Here is a 19997-nt window from a genome sequence, read left to right on the forward strand (position 1 = left end):
TGATATTCCTAATTTGCTTATTCAACACATTAAAAAAAAGATTTTTATTTCTATTTACATCAAAATCTTCTGTCAAAATCTATCTAAGTGCTACATCTGTTTTTTGTTTTGTTTTGTTTTGTTTGTTTTGTTTTGTTTGTTTGTTTGTTTTTTGTATTTTCCCCAAATGCTGTGTAACTATTTATAGAGAAAAAATGTAACAAGTGGGAAGTGTTAACTCTGTGTTGGGTTATTTTCTTTTGTGGTTTAACCCTTTTATTCTCTTTTTTTTTTTTGCTTTCATAAGAAATGGTCATGTAGCCAAGTGGAAATGAATGATCACAGGCAAACTGTTCATGGGCTGAAATCAAAACACAAGAAACAAGCTCTGAAATAAAATTAAAATGTGCTACAAGACATCAAATATAATTTTTTTTCTATGTATGGTTTGTTCAGATTGAGGCATGAATTTCCATGTAAAATCTTTCCATATATCCATACATAAAAATAGCTTTTGAATTGAAGAGATATATTGTGAAAATCCTCAAAGACGGTAAAAAAAAATCATTCCAAAAAAACACACGGGCCACTCCGGAAAGACTAGACTTATTCTTTATTAGCTCTTTTCCTACAGGCGGCCATCAATGACCACTCACTCCTCTGGAACAACAACATGTTATAGAAACGCCGTACTCTGAGTATTTGTGCCACTCTCTCTACACAGACTCGTGTTTATCTACATCGTTATAGTTACTACTGAGGTGCTGTCAATGCTCCCTTGGTGATACAGATGAGATATATGCTCCAATCACATGTGCAGGTTAGACATTTGGTCTGTGTTAATGATGGGATGGTGTCAGAGATGGGTGTTGTGTGAGCGAGGCGGAGGCCCATCAGACGAAGAACACAGTTTATATCAGTCCCGGGTCCTCTGCTCTGCAACTGTGCAAGCACTGGAGATCTCCACCTGAGGGCGCTGTAAGAGAAGACAGTTGTGTTATGATCTTATTTGACGTGCTGGGAACTCAGTCACTTTAACTTCCTCACAGGGGATGTGTGTGTATCTGCTCAGAATGAATGGAACAAACTTAATAACAGAAAATATAAACTTGTTGTTCAAAAAACATTCAAGTTCTCATAGTGGATTGGACCTCTTTATCTAAATGCTGAATCTATCTCGTGTTTGCTTTAAGACTTCCAACCTAATGCCAAAAACAACACCTGACTGTTCAAAAATGATGGCAGGGTCTTTAGATATTTGAGCAGATAAACTCCTGGTGACTGCTCTGACTGGTCCCACACTCTGATTTGAGGCATGCTGTGTCCACACACCATCCTTCTTTTACAACATGCAAAAAAAAAAAAAAAATCTTTTTAAGGGGTTGGTTTAGCCAAGCCGTTAAGTTGCAGGCCTCTATGCAGAGGCTAGAGTCTCCAGAAAACCTGAATGAAAATCTTACCATTGGCTGTCCTATCCTTGGAAAAAAAGGAGGAAAGCCAGAAAATACAAGTGACATAAAGAAACTCTTTAATCTTCTGGGTATGATGCAGATATGATATCATGATGTATGTTTTTAAGTTATGCAGGGTTACCCTATGCTAAATACAGTACAATGTTTTTTTAAGAATATGAAGCTCCCAAAAAATACTTTAAACTTGCATTCTTTCTAACAACCAGCAGGGGGGCAACTCAACTAGTTCATAAATATCATGAAGTGGTTGATAAAATCCCACATCTTAGAGGTGTTCAATGAGTTTTCGACCAGCTGTTAAATTTTAGTGATGTCACTTTATGGTTTATGTGTAGAAATCACATTAAAGCGCAAAGAGTGGTCATTTTTATAAACTTAAACCTTTCAAAATTAAGTATTCTAAATTAGCAAGCAGAATTACGTTTTTTTTCTTGTAATAATTTTGTCTTGACATAATGTTTGTCCTAAAGCTGGAATGGAGCGGGATAAGAAAAAAAAAAAGACATGCTCCCTGTTAAAATATTCTAGATGGACAAACTCGACAACAAGGTCTTGGCTCTGTAAAAGAGAAAATTGGCAAAGATTTCGTGTTTCTAACTGTGTGTGAACTCTTACGTTGCGTACCCACCGAAAGCGTTGAGAGCGAATGTATTCACGTGTCAAGTGAAATTGCGCCTCGCTAGACGCTCGAGTTTTGACGCTGGTACAAATATACAAAAAACGCTCACCGCTCGCCGCGGCTTCGTTGCATGAAAAGTCCACTATCATCATTTCGAACATGGCTCCGATCACCGCCATCGCTGCTCTGTACCTGCTGTCAAGAAGTCAGCTGCGAGCTACGTCGGTACTGGATGCATGCTACCCTACAGAGACGGTGTGAGCTCGGTGAGTTCCACCGTTTCTTGCCGGTTCAAGCGGTACTTCATGCTGACTGTTGCCCAGTTTGAAGACCTGCTATCCAGGGTTGGTGCCAGGATCTCCCGCCTGGATACCAACTACAGGCGCTCCATTCCAGCTACGGAGCACCTGTCCATCGGTGACGATCTCCACGCTGATAGGCTGTCCCGGCGCGTCAAGATGCTTGCTCTTCGAAAAGTTCAATTATTTCAACTCAAGCGTTGAGCGTTGAGCAGTGAGCAGTGAGCGTTATTCGCTGGAAACACTCGCCACTCACAGCTTGAACGCTTGACGCCGCTCTATGCTCGCCCCAACGCAGCATCAATTCGCGGTTTTAAATTGACTTTGTATGTAATATCAACGCACGAAAAATTCCCGACGCTTTCGGTGGGTACACACTGAGGACTAAAGAGTTAAATCTTGTGCCTATGTACATTATTTAGCATTCATTGTCATGCTCGTGACATGTGTTTACATTAAAACAGTATGTTTGCCAAAGGCTTTGTCATTGTTACAAAACAAATTTCAACTTCATGTTGCTAAATCAAAGAATTTTTTCCTCATCACTCAGCATCCTGCAAAAACATAGAATTCAGTATTAGTTCTAAGTTGTATTAGCAGTAGTTCTCCCCAGAAAAATAACAAGTTTCACCCAAAGAGGTCACCAGAACCAACACAGTATAACAACTCCTTACAGTGCCTTTAAATAAACAGTTTCTTCAGGAGTTCATGGGCGTACTCCCTAGTTTTGAGATTCCAAAAGATATCACATCATGGCTTTAACTCAGCTCAATAAAATCAGCCTACAAATTTATCAGATGTGTTGATTTACTGTCTAAATTCACTTCTGTAGGGTGTGACTTTCTAATCCCTCTATTCTTTTACAACAGAAATACATTCACAAACAAACAGCAAAGTAAGCGGCTGAAGCCTCCCACCTGCTCACTGGTAGAACTTAATCTCTGCATCCACACAGTCAAAAAATAAGTCCCCCAGGTCCTCTCCTGGTATCTCTCCGTTCAGCATGGCTGAAATCTCGCTCAGACACTGCGACTCCAGGTCCATCAGAATCTCGAAGGTGGCTAGACCCTCCTCCTGAAAGAGACAGAGACAAACAGAGGGACATCAATACAACACCTGAGTCAAACTGTGCTTCCGTATTTGGTTTTAAAACCTGCGTAAGCGGTGGAACTTGATGTAAACTTGGTGGCCCTGTGTGTTTCATTCACATTTTGATTTTTTCAAAGTCCTCGATGATTTCTCCAGGTGTTTGAGGGGGCGGTTCCCATTTAATGACAGTAGTTGCACACCTGCAGTCACAAACCTCCATTTCCTCTGCAGCCTAATCTGGGATTCAACATACTCTGATTCTAAGAAAAACAGGAGGTAAACACTGGGTTTCAATCACACCGGATACATTCATACCGATTTTCCAGTTAGGAAAAAGAAACAATCTTGCAGCTGCTTTGTTCAAAAAGGGAATAAAAGATACAAAAAAAATACAACTGGGACTTTGAATGAGAACGCCAACAAACTGAACTGCCAGTTTGCAGACTGAGTGCAAAATGAGTGTGTGTTGTAAACATACTGTCTGTAAAGGACTGTATGCTGCCGTCTGGCCCAGGTCACTCTTGTAGAAGAAATTTTAATCTCAAGGAGGTTTTTTTACCTCGTTAAGAAAAGAATTGTTAATATAAAAAATGTGTTTTTACAGAGTCCCAAGGGGTGAACAACAGAGTGGAGTGCTGGTATGTTCTCCCACCTATCTGTAGTTATCTCAAACAAACTTAGGGAATACATAACTGACTCAGTTCCAGCTTAGCTTGGCATTTTATATTGTGAATAGTTTTAGAAGCCAATTGGTCAAGAATAACATTTTGACTACCTTGGTTCTCCGTCGTATTGAGACCATCTCTACCTTCAGTAATTTATTCCATTTGTACAGGGACTGACCATAGACTGTAAAAATAAATGGGCGACATCTCGCTCCACTCAAAGCGACGCTGACACAAAAACTCTGTCTCCCCCTGATGACTGGCTGCACTACAAGTCAAACTTTAAAAACTAAATTCACCACGTAGAAATGTTTCTTCCATCCATATGCTGAGGTGGTATGAAGATATTATTGGTCCGCGTTGTGTTCAAACCTCCTTTTTTTCACGACTTTCAAAGAAATTAGACTTTGTTTGTTACCCAGCTCCACACAGACTCTCTACAGGGCAGTCTCTGGCTGCAAAATGGCAGCGCCTCAGACGGGTGTATCTTGGCTTCAAAACAGTACAATGGGAAGAGGTGGAGCCACGCAGTTTACGCTACAAAAAGTCCACAAGACTGACCATCACAGGGCTGTTTGCTTAAGGGTAGAGTCTGCAGGATTTTCCTAAAAACATAAAATGTCAACGTTTAAAGGAATAACTCCCCTTGATTGTCACTTCTGGGCCTCTATACATGTGTGTCAGTGTCTGTGTCTGCCTCAACCCCTGCCTCAACCCTGTCTTCTGCCTGTATGTTGATGTTAAGGTTGTATCGGGATGTTTCTAAGAAGAAATTAGGTGTGGCTACATCGGCCAGTCACAAATGACTTTGTGCGATGATGATCCTGAAAGGAAGGTATCCTGAGCAGCTACAATAGTGGATGCAGCACCAAGAAAGAAAAAGACTACATAAACGAAATGGAAAGCCAAACTGATAAAGCTTTTGTCTAAACAATATGCTCGACTTTCACTCACTTTCGGGTATTTAGAGAGCAGCACAGGATGAAGAGCAACACAAGTTGGCTTATCACTGAGCAGGTACGTGTCAAATACCCGCGATTTAGCTTGTGCTAGCATGCCAAGTCAGGTGCACGGCTCTCAAGTCTCTCCCACATAGAAACGAGATGCTGCAGGTGGTTGCCAGGCAAGTGAATGTGTTCACGTAACTTTAGTAGGAAGCTGTGGGTGTGCGCTGCTGCTGGCACTGATCCAAGGAGGAGGAGCCCAGTTTGAATACTGTGTTTATTAATAAGGAATAAAAACTCCTGCAGACCCTACCTTTAAGTATTTCTTAAAGACACACATCAATGCAAGGCCCATGCAGTGACATCTTATTCCCAGTGCCAAGATGTGCATGAACTCACTCTTCCTCACCTGAGTGGGCTTCCCCCTTTAGGCCGGACCCTGGCATTTGGAGCCCCAGCCATACCACCCACCCACCTTGGGTTTCCTCGAGTAGTCCTAAAGGGTCCCAGTATATATAGAGGATGAAACAGGAGGAGTAGATGATCTCAGTTTCATTCTGTCGCTTAGGATTGCAATCTTGGATCTCTTAGTGTAGAGATTATCTCTCTCCACTGCAAGATTCCTCAGAAATCTGTTTGATTATACAGCACTTAACACATTTATTAGAGCACTACCCACAGCTGCCCTGACTTAACAGTTTGTTATCCACATCTTCTGTCCTGTTCAGTCTCCTTCCCTACAGGATGTGTAAGTAGGACAGACAGTCTTGATCTGAGAAAGAATACAAGCAGTCTGGTTTGGATCAGTACAGTTTGGTACGAGTTGGATTGGTTTAAGCTTGATCCTGTTTCCACAGCCAGCCATGCCCCGTCGTGGTAGGCAGCGTGTAAGCCGGATTCCGGTAGCTGCATCAGTTACATAATAGCATGAGACCATAGCAGTATGACACAGTACACCTTGCTAATAAATCTGACAATGTGGAAAAAGTAAACAAAGAGCAACGATGGAAGACATCCTGAAAATCGCCTTCTTTGTGATTTCCATGTGGCTCTTTGTAAAGTCTGGTACACATTACAGGATTCTCCAAACCTTCACACATTTAGAGAGCACACACTTGATGATAACAAAGGACAGATCGCACAAGATTTCTCTCTCCTGATCTTACAGTGTGTGGTCTGCACTCCGAGGACACCACACGCTAACAGATTCTTCAGCAGAGCTTCAGCTTCTTCACGCTCAAAATTCCAGATCGTAGTACAACGTGACTTTGGTGTAAACAAACATGATGGACAAACAGGAAAAAGCAAAGATGTTTGTTTTCAGACTCTAGAATTTTGAAAAAACACACAAAAGAAAAAGGCTTATGGAAAAGGTTGTGGAGACGGCGGGGATATGGGCTTTATGAATAACAAGGCGAGTTGGAGGTGAGTAGGGTCGTTTAAGTATTACAGATAGATTTCTAACTTCCTCGTCGGTCAGTCAGCTGAGTCAGCTCGCGTCTTGATTGGCTTTGCTCCGGTACACGTGACATTACACGCTGTACCTGCTCAACTCCTCTTGAAGGGCCCCACACACTACAGGATTTTGAGTCGCAAATATTCAACAAGTATCTACGATCTCAGAATCGGAGGCCTTCTGAGCGGCTCCGACCAGAAGAAATCACTCTTAACACACCCCACACCACAGGAAAATCACACATGATGTCATCAGACAATCAGGCCTTTGTCAGCTTTGACCATAAGGGGGAGATTGGGACAAAAAACAACCCGATTATCCTGCAGTGTGTACCGCCTTTACAAAGCACAATTAAGTTTTATTTTAGAAAAGACTGTGTGTGGCTAGGAGAAAAACAGCTGCCAACGCATGGTAAGTGATAATTCTTTCAACCAATCAACAGTCTGCAGCGTTTCTAGCTCCACCTCCTGAGATCTGATCGGTTTAGTCTGATCAGTTTGGGACCCCAATGGAAGGGTCCCAAAAAGTGGAAATGTTCGTTCTTGGTTATTTAAGGATCTGTCCGAGGATTAGTCGGTGGAAACGCCCCAAAATGCAAGCTAATTCGAACTGAACTGCTTGGTGTAAACACAGCTTCAGATTAATCTTTTGAGAGCTCTCAGAGCAAATTTTGAATAAAGAAGAGTAAAAAACTGGTGGAAAGACCATCTTTAAAGCTAGGTGTGCTTGATGACAGGTGTAAACCCTGCTAATATAATAAATAAAATAATAAATATGTGGCTTCTACTCTCTGCATCACCGGCTGCAGCTGAACTTTAGCAAAGCCTCCTTTTACTGTTTGTCTTTGAGTCTGTTCATTTCCTGATAGTCTGTGTTTGTTGATTTTAACCAAAAGGAAAAAAGTTTCCATGATTCAGACTCAACATTAGTTCAAAGAATATGTTCTCTTTACTCTTAACAGCAATCAAAGATTATTCAGGGTGATGAGTTGTTACTTTAAAGAACCGATACCTCCCTGCTCTTCTTATGATGTTGTTCTGTTGCGCAGTGATTGAAGCCCTGCTCTTTGAATGTGTAGTTGTGGTGTGTTATTGTTTAGTCTACACTCATACCACGTCTAGCCCGGCACTGGGAGTGTCACTTTTCTGTGCTGCTCAACAACAACTGACTGAGTTCATCTGACGGTGAAAGCGGGGCCTAACTGGACGTATAAATAAAGTAAGGATGACTCCCAGGCTCACCAGGGAGCTCAGTGATCTTCTCTATCAGCACCCACCGGTTTGGTTTCCATGGTGTTGAGCGCCATCTGGTGGGCTTTGTACAGGTCATGTCTACGGTCCACTTGGCTCTGAAAGCGAGGCTGCTTCCTGGCAGGATCATCTGGTCCAAACTGTGGAGAAACCACCCTCAGCACTGGGGTGGCACAGTCCGAGAAGACAAAAGGCTTGAAAACAGACCTACCAGGGTGAAGGTGGGGAGAGGAAGAGGACAGAGAGAAAGCCAGACTCAGAAACTCCCACCAACCCAAAGTGAAGACGAAGATGAAAGAAAACTTAAGATGAGTAAGATAAGATGTTTTGAGGTTTGAAAAGTTTGGATGGCAATAAAAATCAAATCAAATTACAAGAGTCTACGTCATTTTCATTCTAGCTGCCAAGTGGTGCTTCTGTGTGTTTAGTCTCAATGACAACCTCTAGTCCTGATCCCGGCGCTTATATTGTAGATTTGGAAACTGCACTTCCTCAGATAAATACTTGAAGGTGGCTCCAGAGACTCAGAACTCCCCGCTGACACACTAATTGAGGAAAGCTGATCTTTAATGAATAAATAAAGATGTTTACAGCCAGGTTCTGAGAAGCTTATTTTGCTTTTTTTTTGCACATATTGTTGTAGGGCTGAGTTGGTTTTATTTTTAAAGTGGATTGGAAGTTATAAAGATGATGAGTTTGGCACAGTTTGGATCTCTGAAACTTTTAGGGATGAGGCTCAAAGCTTGCTTCAGCTCCACCTTTTAGCTTCATGGTGAGTCAACTCTGACTGCTGGTTTCAAAACTCTGCTTCAGAAACTAAAAGATGACCTCACAGGAGCTGCGTCTGTGATTTACAGTCTGTGGTCTAGTTTTGTTCAAATGTAGAACAAAATCACGGTTTAAAATAAAAAAAGGCATTATTTTAATCAATAAGTGTGTCTGCCTCTTTTTTCTTGCACTTTCAGTGCTGCTAATTCAGACATTGTTGTCTTTAATGTAACAAAGGTAAAAAAAAAATATTACTATTGTAAGTTTCTTCTCCAGCACAACATGTTAGAGATCAGACAAGTTTCTATGTCATGTTCTTCAAAAAAACCTCAAAACATTTTGCTAAAAGCAGTTTTAATAAAATTATATTTCTGCTGCTTTTGGGGAAATGTCTAAGGTCTTAAAGGTTGAAACACAAGTAAGTACTTGAAGAGTCTTTACTGAATGTTTTTTTGATAGGACTGTGTAATCTGCTCCTTAAAGATGCTATGAGGAGGATCTGTTTTGATTGGACTGCCTCGCCACCTTCCGGCCTGTAGTCTAACACACACTCTCATAAAGATGTGACTATAAACCAGGCGTGTGTTTGTTTTGGAACAAATTTTCTTGTTCAAGACAACTTTTTACCAAATACAACGAAAAGAGGTTACGTCTTTATCAGTACAGTTATGTAGCGCTGTTGTTTGAAGCGTGACAACAAGCAATCGTGAGTTTGTACCATACGTCAGTAGCTGGCTAAATGTAGCGCTAATAGCAGCCCGGTGCTACGATGTATCTGTAGGCTAACGTGTCAACAAGCTAACTGTCAATTTGCACAGTATTTTAGAAGCCTTCCATACGTAGCTCTGACTTCCTGTGAGACATGGCCTTAATGTGTAACGTTAGTAGATCCTGGTAATGTCCTGCCAGTCATCTAGCAAGCAGAGCTAACGTAACCTCACTCTTCATTTTATTGATAGACTCTCAAGTTTGAACAGACCACTGCAGAATAACTGCTGACTGTGGGTTGGAATGAACATTATAACAAACAGTTTAGCTCCTGTGTTAACATTAAGCTCAGGCTATATCACTCTCCTGTTTATCTTTCTTCTGTTCTTCTGTCCTTTTTCTGTCTGACAGCTAGGCTCCAGTGTCCACCATCGCTACAAAATTAATCACAGAAATCGTTTTCAGCAGAGAAAAACACAGATCTCTCTTCTCACTTCTAAACTTCGCCAGCCAGCATGGTGTTGTCATAGAGACTTAGATGTGATGTAAATCAACCCAGTCCTGCTCAACCAGATCAGGAAGCTATAAAGACGCTACAAAGTAGCATTTCCAAATAACCTACATTGGCACTAACAATTTCATTTTAAAGTGTGGATTACGATCAAGCATATATCTAGAAGGGAGACTTTTTCGAGATCCCTTTCAAACTCCTCACAGCCTCTTTAAACAGAGTAAAAGATCTCTCCTGATACAGTTATTTTAATAACTACAAGCACTAAAAGTCTTGGTGTTATTTCAGAATAGGAAAGAAAGAAACATGGAGTTTTTCAAAATGATAGGAAGTTTTCAAAAGTGATAGCTTCCCATGTCACCACACACACGAGATATAAACAATCAATTCTAAACCCTCAAGTTTTTATTCTTTAAAGCAGAGTCACAGATTATTTCTAATCTAGAGGAAAGTTTAGTTAGGCACAAACCTGGAGGGGTCTGGGGTGGCAGTGAAGAAGTGGACACATGGCAGGTTAGTGTCTCTGGGCAGGACGGACACCATGCTGCCTGTGGTGCAGAAACCTCCAGAATCCATGCAGATCCCGCTGGGCTTGTCTCTCAGGATGGAAATCATCACCTCTGCTGTGACTGAGCCTAAAAACCGGAAACAGAGGAAAGGAAAGGGTTAAAATGTCCATTCTGACCACAGACTGAAAAAAAATGGACGTCATCTTGCTCAAAGTGAGGTCGTCACAAAAACTGCCCCCCCTAGTGGCTGGCTGCAGTATAGGTCAAAAAATCTGGCTCTCCAGTCATTCCAGACGGGCTGTGGTCAAACTTTAAAAAATCAATACACCTCGTAGAAATGTTTCTCACTTCCGATTGTTATGGTGATTTGAAAATATCATTTGGCTGCCTTGTATTTAAGTTCTCTTTTTTCTGAAAAGTTTTGTTTTCATTAGTTATTAGAGGTAAAAACAAGGTTTTACGTCATGTTTAACAATGATTGACAGCTGCCGTTCTTGTGTATTTTTTTCGGGGATTGTGAAATATGTCGAGAGGTAAAGTCAAGAAGTGATTAGACTCTCAAAAGAAAAAAAAAATGTTATTTTTGTCACCCGGCTCCACTCAGATTCTCCCAGAATCCCTCATTGTCTCTACTGCCCAGACCCTGGCTGCAAACTGTTACCAATGTCTGCGCCTGTGACGGGGGAATTTTGGCTTCAAAACTGTACACTGATAAATGGCAGAGCCACGCTGTTTACTCTATGCAGGCTATGTTTTTGACATATACTATCCACAGAATTTTCAGATATGCCCAGTTTCATATTGGTTAGACCAGCAAGAACAGGGCTATTGCAAATGAGACAGAGAAAGCCTTTGAATTTATCCAAACTTAAGTTAACTAATCTCGACATGTTGCACCAACTGATGAAACAACAAAAAGACATTGCTCATTCTTTGTGGTCTGAGCGGCTATTTGCCTTTTTTTGTTTGCCAAAGGAGACAATGTTGTACCAGCGTTTGGCGCCTGACTCTGGAAAGTAATAGGGTTTACTTAGATTGCAAAATATTTACAGTATCTCATGGAATAGTTCTGTTTGAACTTTTTCTGAGCAAAGGAGGAATAGTCTCAGATCCAGTCCCCCTCACCGTCATGTTGCTGGAGCAGCTCTGTTCCTCCTTTGTAGCGCTGTTTGGCCAGCTCCATCCTGGCAGGTGGATTCTCCGGGCTGAACACCTGAGAGAAGTTGAACTCTCCCTCCCCGTCCCACCAGCCCTCCTCCTTGGCCACGCTCCGCAGCTCCGGGTGCTCTGCAGAGACTTCGGTGCTGATGGTTAGCTGGTTGGAGATGTTCTTCACACCCTCTGTAAAGAGACAGGGTTTGTGTTGATGGTCAGCATATGGAGTCTTTAACAGTTACCTCTGCTGTATCTGAACTAGGGCTGTCATTTTAATGCATTAATTAGATTAATTAATTACACTGTTAATTAACGCGTTATAAAAAATAACCCAGATTAATCTGGATCCAAAACCCACGGGGCGTTCAAAGACACACTTATTTTCAAATGTCTGGCATTTACAAACCGTTAGTCCTACTTGGAAAAGTGGTGTTCTCATCAGATTTTCAAATTTCCGACGGTCCCTGAATGTATCACACCTGATGTCAGCAACATGCTTTAGACCGTGGGGAAACGAGAGTGGGTCCACATCTTGTTTATTCACACGTCCTTTTTGAAAACCTACAGAAAATCAACCGTTTGCTCTAGCTCAATTCTGTAAAAACAGATAATTCTACACTCTTTACTGCATTAAACAAGCCCTGGATGATTGATATATGTTCTGTATTTAAATCTTAAGAATTCTTTGAAAATTTCCTTCCATCTTCCTGGTGTCATGTTTCAGCTTGGGGCTGCTCTGCACCAATGAGCAACAGTTAAACTGAGAATACTTCACTTTTCTTTGATCCAAGACTTGAATTAAGTGTTTTGTACATAGTTCCTCACAGTTTTTAGCCTTTAGCCCTGGTTCTCCTGACCTCATAGAAGTATAGAAGTTCATATTGCAGTGAAAATTGAGTCCACATCGAGTAAAAATGTGACAGAAGCAAAAACCGTCCTATAAATCAAATCAGCTTATCTTAGGTGCAGGACTGTGTAGAGTTTGCAAAGATAGAACCATAAAACTTTTTTCATTTGTTCCTTATGCCTCAGGGTACCTAAAAATGTGTTGTATATATTCCCACCTTATTTTTAAATGTTTTTTAAATGTCTTTTAATGTAATTTTAATGTCCTGAAATTCAAATTCTTTATTTTGGGACCTTAAGCAGATATGAGATTAAAATGTGATTAATTAGATTAATTAATTAATTATAAATCCTGTAATTAATTAGATTAATTATTTTAATCGCCTGACAGCACTACTCTGAACACATTTCGAGCTGCGCATGTTTTATCTTAAGCTGACGGGTTGATCCAGCTGCACTCATCAACCAACATCAATCATCACAGTTTCAGGATTTCATGAAGGGGATAACACGTCTCCATGAACAAAGAGATGTGAATGAGTTTTCTTTGCTTTGTAAATTAGCTTCACCACATCAAAGGGCCAATAGGAGTCATGCTACCTCAATATTTGAACACCCTGCTGTGGTTTTCTTTCATTTGCTCTCTAAGATTGATTAAGGAAAATGTCGCTCAGCGCGTGATGTCGGCTTCATTTTGCCCTTCGCTTTCACTCAGCCAGTGTGGCACAAAGCGTAAACCGAAGACAAATGTTAGAAAAGTTGTAAAAAGTACAGCAGCCTGCAGAGTTTGAGCAACATTATGCTTAACCATGCTCTAATGTGCTGTGGGAAAAAAAATTAAATAGTGCAGTCTTTATTTTGAAAAAATCCCCAAAAAGCTTGACAATATGGTACATAAGACGTGCCCATCCAGCCAATCCAACTTGTGGGAGGAGCTTCTTGAAGTGAGGGGTGAAATTTCTCCAGATTACCTCAACAAATTATCATCAATCCATGAATCATTATTTCTAACCTTGTCAATGTGTTGACTCTATTTTCTATACATTTTACAAATCATGTATTATATATAAAATTATAAAAGTGTGCATTTTCATGGAAAACACAAAGTTGTCTGGGTGACCCCAAACTTTTGAACGGTAAATATCTGATACAAACTCCATTGTATTAAAATCTCTGCAAGAATATTTTGGATGTGAATCTGGTTCCTTGTAGCTCCAAGAGCAGTTTGCAAAACATGCAATTTATTGGAGACAGCTGATTCAGGTTGGTTATATCTGTGATGATGTGCAGTAGTGCTACTGCTTTTAAATTGTCTACCAGATTTAATAAAAAAGAGAAATCCTGGAAAATTTAGCTTTTGTTGAACAAATCTATCTGCAGATTCAGGTGATAGTCAACATAAGATGATTCAGACTTAATGAAGTCAGAAAGCTGGTTTTAAAATCTCATGAGAAAATCCAAGACAGAAGGACTGGCCTCAGATCAGTGAACACTGCTGAGGGTTGTTCTGTGAGGGAGATCTGAGGAGCCTGAAGGCTTTGATTATAAAAATACTGCTCTAATAGTCTGCCCCCTTATTTGATCTACATCCTCACCTGTGACCCTCTGTGCCACCCACAGTTTTCCAGCAGTTTCCAGGACCCAGGCCTCCTGGCGGTCCACCAGGAGGAAGGTGTTGTGGTAGCTGAAGGGCTCGGGATCCTCCCTGCACTGCCCCCCCTGACCGTGCTGCTCCAGCAGGCTGGTGATCACAGACAGCGCCGCCCAGGCACTGTCACCTCTCTCCAGCCCCAGTCTGGTGATCATACACAGACATCAGCCATGCAGTTATAAATCTTTGTAAAACATAATCCTCCAGAGTGACGGTGGAATTAGTCTTTAGTTAGTTATTCACTTCAGTTGTACTTCACAATGTACCCGTCACAGTCTGCCTCTGATAGTCTACACACCCTTCAGATCAAAGCCTGAGAGCATCAAGCTGGTACTAATACTGAATAAACAATATGTGAACTGATCCTATTAACAAAGACAGAAGTTCTCACATCAGCTCTGGGGATTAATTGTTGCTGAATCAGGTAAGCTGCTCAATCCATGCAGAGTTTTTTTTTATTGAGGAAAAGAGATTGAACACTTCAAGTTCCTCACCGGACGAGGTCCATGCCCAGAAGAGCGTCTCCAGGGACAACGGGCTCTCTGGTCCAGACAGCCTCATTCCCGATACAGACCCCCTGATCGTTGGCTCCCATTTCTGCGCCCCACATCCAGGCAGGCTTACTGAGGACAACAGCGTGTGTCTGCTCCACCTGAGGAATCTGGATGTATGTGCACTGCCGACAAAAATGAGAGGGCAAGAGACAGTTCATGTTAAAGTCACAAGACAATGAACGTGGTTATGTGGGTGACTCATATGGTGGAAGAAAGAACTGCAAGGATCTCCAGAGTCTCCAGGGTATGATCAGCTGCCACCAAGACATCGACAGAACTGACAGTACAAAAACAGTGGCATTCGATAAAACTCTTTTCCCGTCATTACCTCCACAAAAGAAAGCTTTCCATGGATTTTGAGTTTTATCAAGCACTTTATTGCTAATAAACTTATGTCGGAACATCAGTTTGATCATGTTTGCAAAAAGGTGCATCAGAGAATGTACTTTGTAAGTTCAGTGGTTTTAATGTGGACACAACTTGAATGCAGATGTTTCATTCCCGTTTTATTAAATCTCTTTTGACTTTTTCAATGTTTTGCTGGCATAGATCAGCAAGTTTGAAAAATAAAAAAGAGACTTCAGGCTATTTTAAAGTTAAGCAGCAGGGTTGTGGGCACATCGCTGCTTGGTATGTCAAGTCTTCATTGAGCCAGGACCCTCAGCAAAGCCCAGTTCATCATGGCTGACCTGTACCATCCTCTCTTAGGAGAGTTTCACCGGCCTCCCTCAGGCTGCAGATTCACGCCGCCAAAAAGCAGGAGGATGGGCAGATGAACTCTTTTGACCCATTAGCACCTGGCTAGCCTAATGATGTTACATAACACCACTGTTTTTATGTTGTTACTTTTTAACATGTTTCAGTGTTGTGGTGTAATTTGTTCTACTGTTTTACCTGTCGTCACTGACTGAAACACAAGTTGCCCTCCCTGGGAATAAAGAGAAACTTTGAACCTTGATATTTTGGTGGCGACATGCCATGAAATCTTTAATAAAACATCCAATCATTACAGCATTAGAAAACAAAGTTTATATAACAGGTGTTTGGGTGTAATGAATTGGGATGGGTACCTTTCACATTTGAAACAATATGGTACCAGTGCCTGTTACCTGGCAATAAGTATCTTTACTCAACCACTTAACAATTTTCCCTACTTTTGTGTGTGATTATGTGGTTATACTTATTAATTGTTTGATAATACAGTTTTTCAATTTAACATATGTATTCTTCAATACATAAACTTGCAATACTGTGTTCATGTCCAGCATAAAAAAACCTACTCTTTCTCCCTCAAAGTCACAAGGATGTGTTTAGGTACCTAAACATGGTAACGTTTGATTGAGTCAAGTCTAGCCTTGATTTTATCCTGGGCTTAAATTCAGCAAAGCTGCAGCGCTTTCTGCTATTAGAGTTCACGGTGGTTGTTTCTCAGTAACAGTAACACTCTAATTGGTGAGAAGCCAAAGTAGTGATTTATTTATAAACCAAACACACTGTAAAAGCAAAACTTTATAACAAGTTAGAAGCTTATAAAGGGTGTTCATTAAGTCTCTTTACAATTTAAAAAATATATTACCAAGGCAATTGTACTCAGTAGTTATCTATATTATCCTATAAGTTTTTGATAATTTCACACTTGTGTATTTCAGGTTTCCTATTGCTAAAAGAGTTACAGTTAAACGAACCCCTAAAAATGAATACTCTTTATGAAAAGACATGATATGTTTTATGGTTTATTAAAACAAAATCAGATACACAGACTCAGTAAAACTACAGGGTTATGTTAAAGATATAAAGTATAGCACAAAGATACGAGACATTACTGAACTAAAGCAAAAGATCACTGTTGCTGTTTCCACTACCAATGCTGCTATGCTACAGTTAGCATGTCAAGCAATTGAGTTCTGTCTTGATAGGCTCTCTGTAACCAATGGTGCCAAACTGCCCATATAGAGATGTATTAAATCAGTTTAAAAAAACAAACAATCATCTTCTCTCATATTTTTCTATTCAATTGCTTTTGTATTTTTTTTAAATGTGAAATGACTTTATGGACAACCTGTACTACTGAATAATATCAAAGTAGTGGAAACTTTCTGGTTTCTCTTCCAGTACCTTAAGAGTTTGCTTGTACAGCGTTTTGAGGGGAGCAAGTGTTGTTTCCTGTGAAAAGTGTCAAAACATGGAGATAGGCTTCTGTATTTTCAGCCACAAATTCTAAAATGCCTCCACACAATCCTGTAACACTGGAGATCACGTCAGTAAAAGATCTTTTATATATGGAGCAGCTTTATCAGGTGGTTATTTCTTCACCATTTATTGACTGGGGTCAGATAGTTACAGCACATTGCCTTTCTAATTCTTCTCAGTGTATAAAAACTGTTTTTGGATCATAACATCTTTAGTAGTTAAAAATATATCGAGTTTCATTTCAAAGACGTTTTATGGTTATAACTGGAACGATTTATTGATTTGAAAATACAACAAAACTTTTGTGAGTTTTACAAATCCCAAAGTGACCCAAAACACAGTCTATGAAATTTCACGCAGCCACTGTAAGAACTTTCTAGAAACTCTGTTGAAGCCTAAAGGGTTAAAGACTATGGGTTGAGTCAATATTTAGCTTCTTCAAATGTAACTCTGGAAAATAAATGTTTGAGCTGTCCCAACAATATATAATTATTTGATGAAATCAGCCTGACTGAGCCGTAGAAAGGACCTTTACACACCAACAGGAAAGTAAATATTTATCCAGCTTTTCTGAGTATTTCTACATGGAGCGTGGTTACACAGTTGCACGAGTCTCCACCTCCATGAACTTTTCCTGATGTTTCCACGCTACACATGGGTTTCTATCAGCAGCATCATTTATTTCTATATATATTTGCCTGAGCAAAATGTTAAGACCAGTTGAAAAGCACCGATGATCTTAAAAAGGTTTTAATTAGAGTTTAAAAAAAGAAAAATGGGCGAAAGCAATTTTTTAAAAACAACAATTAAAGTGGAGTAATCTGTTCATCAGCTGATCAAAAGTTTAGGACCACAGCTATTAAAAGCAAAATGTGCAAACATGTGGATTCAACACCATTTAAGGTTAGGTATTCACTTTGTCATGACCTCCTGATTTTAAAGGCTAGAAAGCTTTCTCTCTTTGAACATGGTTGATTGTTGAGCTGCATCAGTAAGGCCTCTCACAACACGCCATAGCTGCTGAGGTTGGACGCAGTATGACAGACATTTTCAACTTCTTCAAAAATCCTGAGGGTTAGGGAACAAATAAGTGAAGTGGTAGACCCCAAAAAATGTACCCTTCCCTGAGTCAGAGGATCTGACGGTTGTCTGTCAAGACACGGGACAATCCTCAACCCAAACAAAGGCCTTTAATGGTGCTGACTGCAGCTCAACAACCATCAGACGCCATCTGTGAGAGAACATCTTCTTCAAAGATCCTGAGGGTTATGGGATAAATAAGTTGAGTGGTGGACCCCCAAAATATTTCACTGGTGCTGAACTGGAGGCCCCAGCTGGCTGTGTATCAAGACATGGTTTCTTGTTGACCCAGACTAAGGAGCCTTACTGGTACCAACTGCAGCCCAATAATCACCAGACGGTATCCATGAGAATGAACAATTCATGTCTTTAAACGATTAGTCTCCTTCCACACCGCTAAACTGCCCATTTACACGTTTTCAGAGAGCAGCAAACATGGGACACTGAAAGGTGAAGAAAGTTTGATTCTCTGAGGAGAAAAAACTGAACCTTGACGTCCTGATGGCTTCAACCTTATTGACATTACGAGGAGATCTCACTGGAGATGTTTTCACGGCGGCACAGTGGAGGGGGCGCCATCATGATCTGGGTCTTTTTCCTTCAATGGACCAATGGAGCTTCAGGTTGGTCAGGGGCATCAAACGGCGGCTGGCTCTGTGGAGATGTTGCAGGGGGCCTCCTTCATGACTGAGGGCCCTGGTCTGGGTTTTTCAACAGGACAACGCTGCAGATCACAATGGGCGCCTGACAAAGGACTTCTTCCAGAGGAATCAGCTCACTCTTTGGACCATCCTGATGTTCCCCTGATCTAAGTCACTCTGACAACATTTGGGGATGGATGGAGAGGGACGTTTACAGAAATGGACATCAGGTCCAGACATAGAATAATCCTCCATCTTCACCACTTGGAGCAACGTTCACACAGCTTTCTGGAAACACTTGCATCAAGCAGGACGAAGCACTTTTTTGAAGTGATCAACAAGAACAGTGCATCTTATTATTGAGTCCTTTTTTCAATCTTTAATTTCTATTTTAGGGGGTTTGCAGGATTTTTTTGTTTGTTGGTTTGTTTTTTAACCTGCAGATTAATAACCTATTTCAGGTTAACTGTTGTTTACAATTAATTTATTTCTCTTTTTATCTATTCCATTTCTTCTTTTGCATTTTGGAACTCTACTTAAAGCCTTTTCAAGATCCAACAATGCAAAATGTAAAAATTTTTCCAACTGGTCTTAAAATTTTGATCTGGTAGGTCTGAGGGTTGCTTTACCTCCAGCGTGGAGCCCGGGGGGTGAGATGCTGCAGGGAAGTGGGCCACCTCCTGCACCTCATCCCGGGGACGGTCTGAATTCTTCCCAAAAATCACATGGTCATCGCGAGATCCAGGGGGCAGAGACACGAAACAATCACATGACATGGGAGGCTCTGCCATCCTGCAAGACAACAAACACATCAAGTTAAACTGGTGTGGAAATGTGAGGAGAACTAAAAGTGACGAGGTGTGAAATAATATGTGCCCTGAGCCACATAACTGCAGCATGTAAACAATGTGATTTCAACTAGTCGCAAGAGTTTGACAGTTAAAATCAAGTGGGCTACAAGTGAGGCAACACCCTCCTGGAATAAATGTGCATGTGTGGAGTGAGGAGAAAAGTCAGCTCCTGCTCCCCCACCCAGCTCTTTGCAGAAAGTCGGATCCAGCCGGTGCACTGCCCATCCCTTTCACACAGGGATTAGGAAGGCAGCACTTTATTGACTGTAATCTTCACAAATCCCACCGCCACGTTGCTCTATTGTCGCTTCCGTCTCGTATTAACGGCCAAGAATCGGTTCTTATTCGGCGACGATGGGGCTAAAAATGCGCTGATGTGAGCCGTATCCAGCGGCGGATCTCGGTTTGTTTTCAGTGTTTCTAACAGATCCGAGGCCTGGCTGAGCGCACTCACAGCCCGGTGTCTTTCCGGAGCAGCGACGCGCCTGTCGCTTCATGTCATTCCGCCTCATGTGGGGGCTGAGGGAAGGGGACAACTTCGGTGCTAATGGTCTATAAACTAGAGCTAGTCTGTGAACGCTGCTGTAGATCTTTTTTTAATTTACCTTTATTTGCAATGGTGAGAGCGGGCAGCCGGCAGGAGGAAGGCAGGTTGTGGAAACCGAGTCACGTGACCGAGAAATCCAAAGGTATGTACTTAAAGGTCTCGTCTCGTCTGGCCACAAGCACAGCTCACCGTCTCCGTCCAGTCCACACCTGT

General features: G+C 41.2%; 1 protein-coding gene across 2 annotated transcripts; it reads right to left on the minus strand.

The window, feature by feature from the left end:
* Window positions 1-555: 555 nt before the first annotated feature.
* scrn2 (secernin 2) lies at window positions 556-19997 on the minus strand. Of its 2 annotated transcripts, none has more exons than XM_074683396.1 (9): window positions 19843-19997; window positions 19016-19178; window positions 14416-14597; window positions 13866-14065; window positions 11395-11610; window positions 10230-10395; window positions 7800-7980; window positions 3287-3443; window positions 556-955 (listed from the first exon to the last, which is right to left on the minus strand). In XM_074683396.1, exons 2-8 carry the CDS (start codon window positions 19175-19177, stop codon window positions 3291-3293), a joined length of 1260 nt encoding a protein of 419 aa, XP_074539497.1. In that variant the 5' UTR covers window position 19178; window positions 19843-19997; the 3' UTR covers window positions 556-955; window positions 3287-3290. The 2 variants fall into 2 exon arrangements, with proteins under 2 accessions (XP_074539497.1, XP_074539488.1); XM_074683387.1 differs by lacking the exon at window positions 19843-19997 and adding an exon at window positions 19419-19799.

Source organism: Halichoeres trimaculatus, unplaced genomic scaffold, assembly GCF_033239565.1.
Source record: "Halichoeres trimaculatus isolate MK-OKI-2021-1 unplaced genomic scaffold, fHalTri1.1 fHalTri1_scaffold_2, whole genome shotgun sequence".
NCBI lineage: Eukaryota > Metazoa > Chordata > Actinopteri > Labriformes > Labridae > Halichoeres > Halichoeres trimaculatus.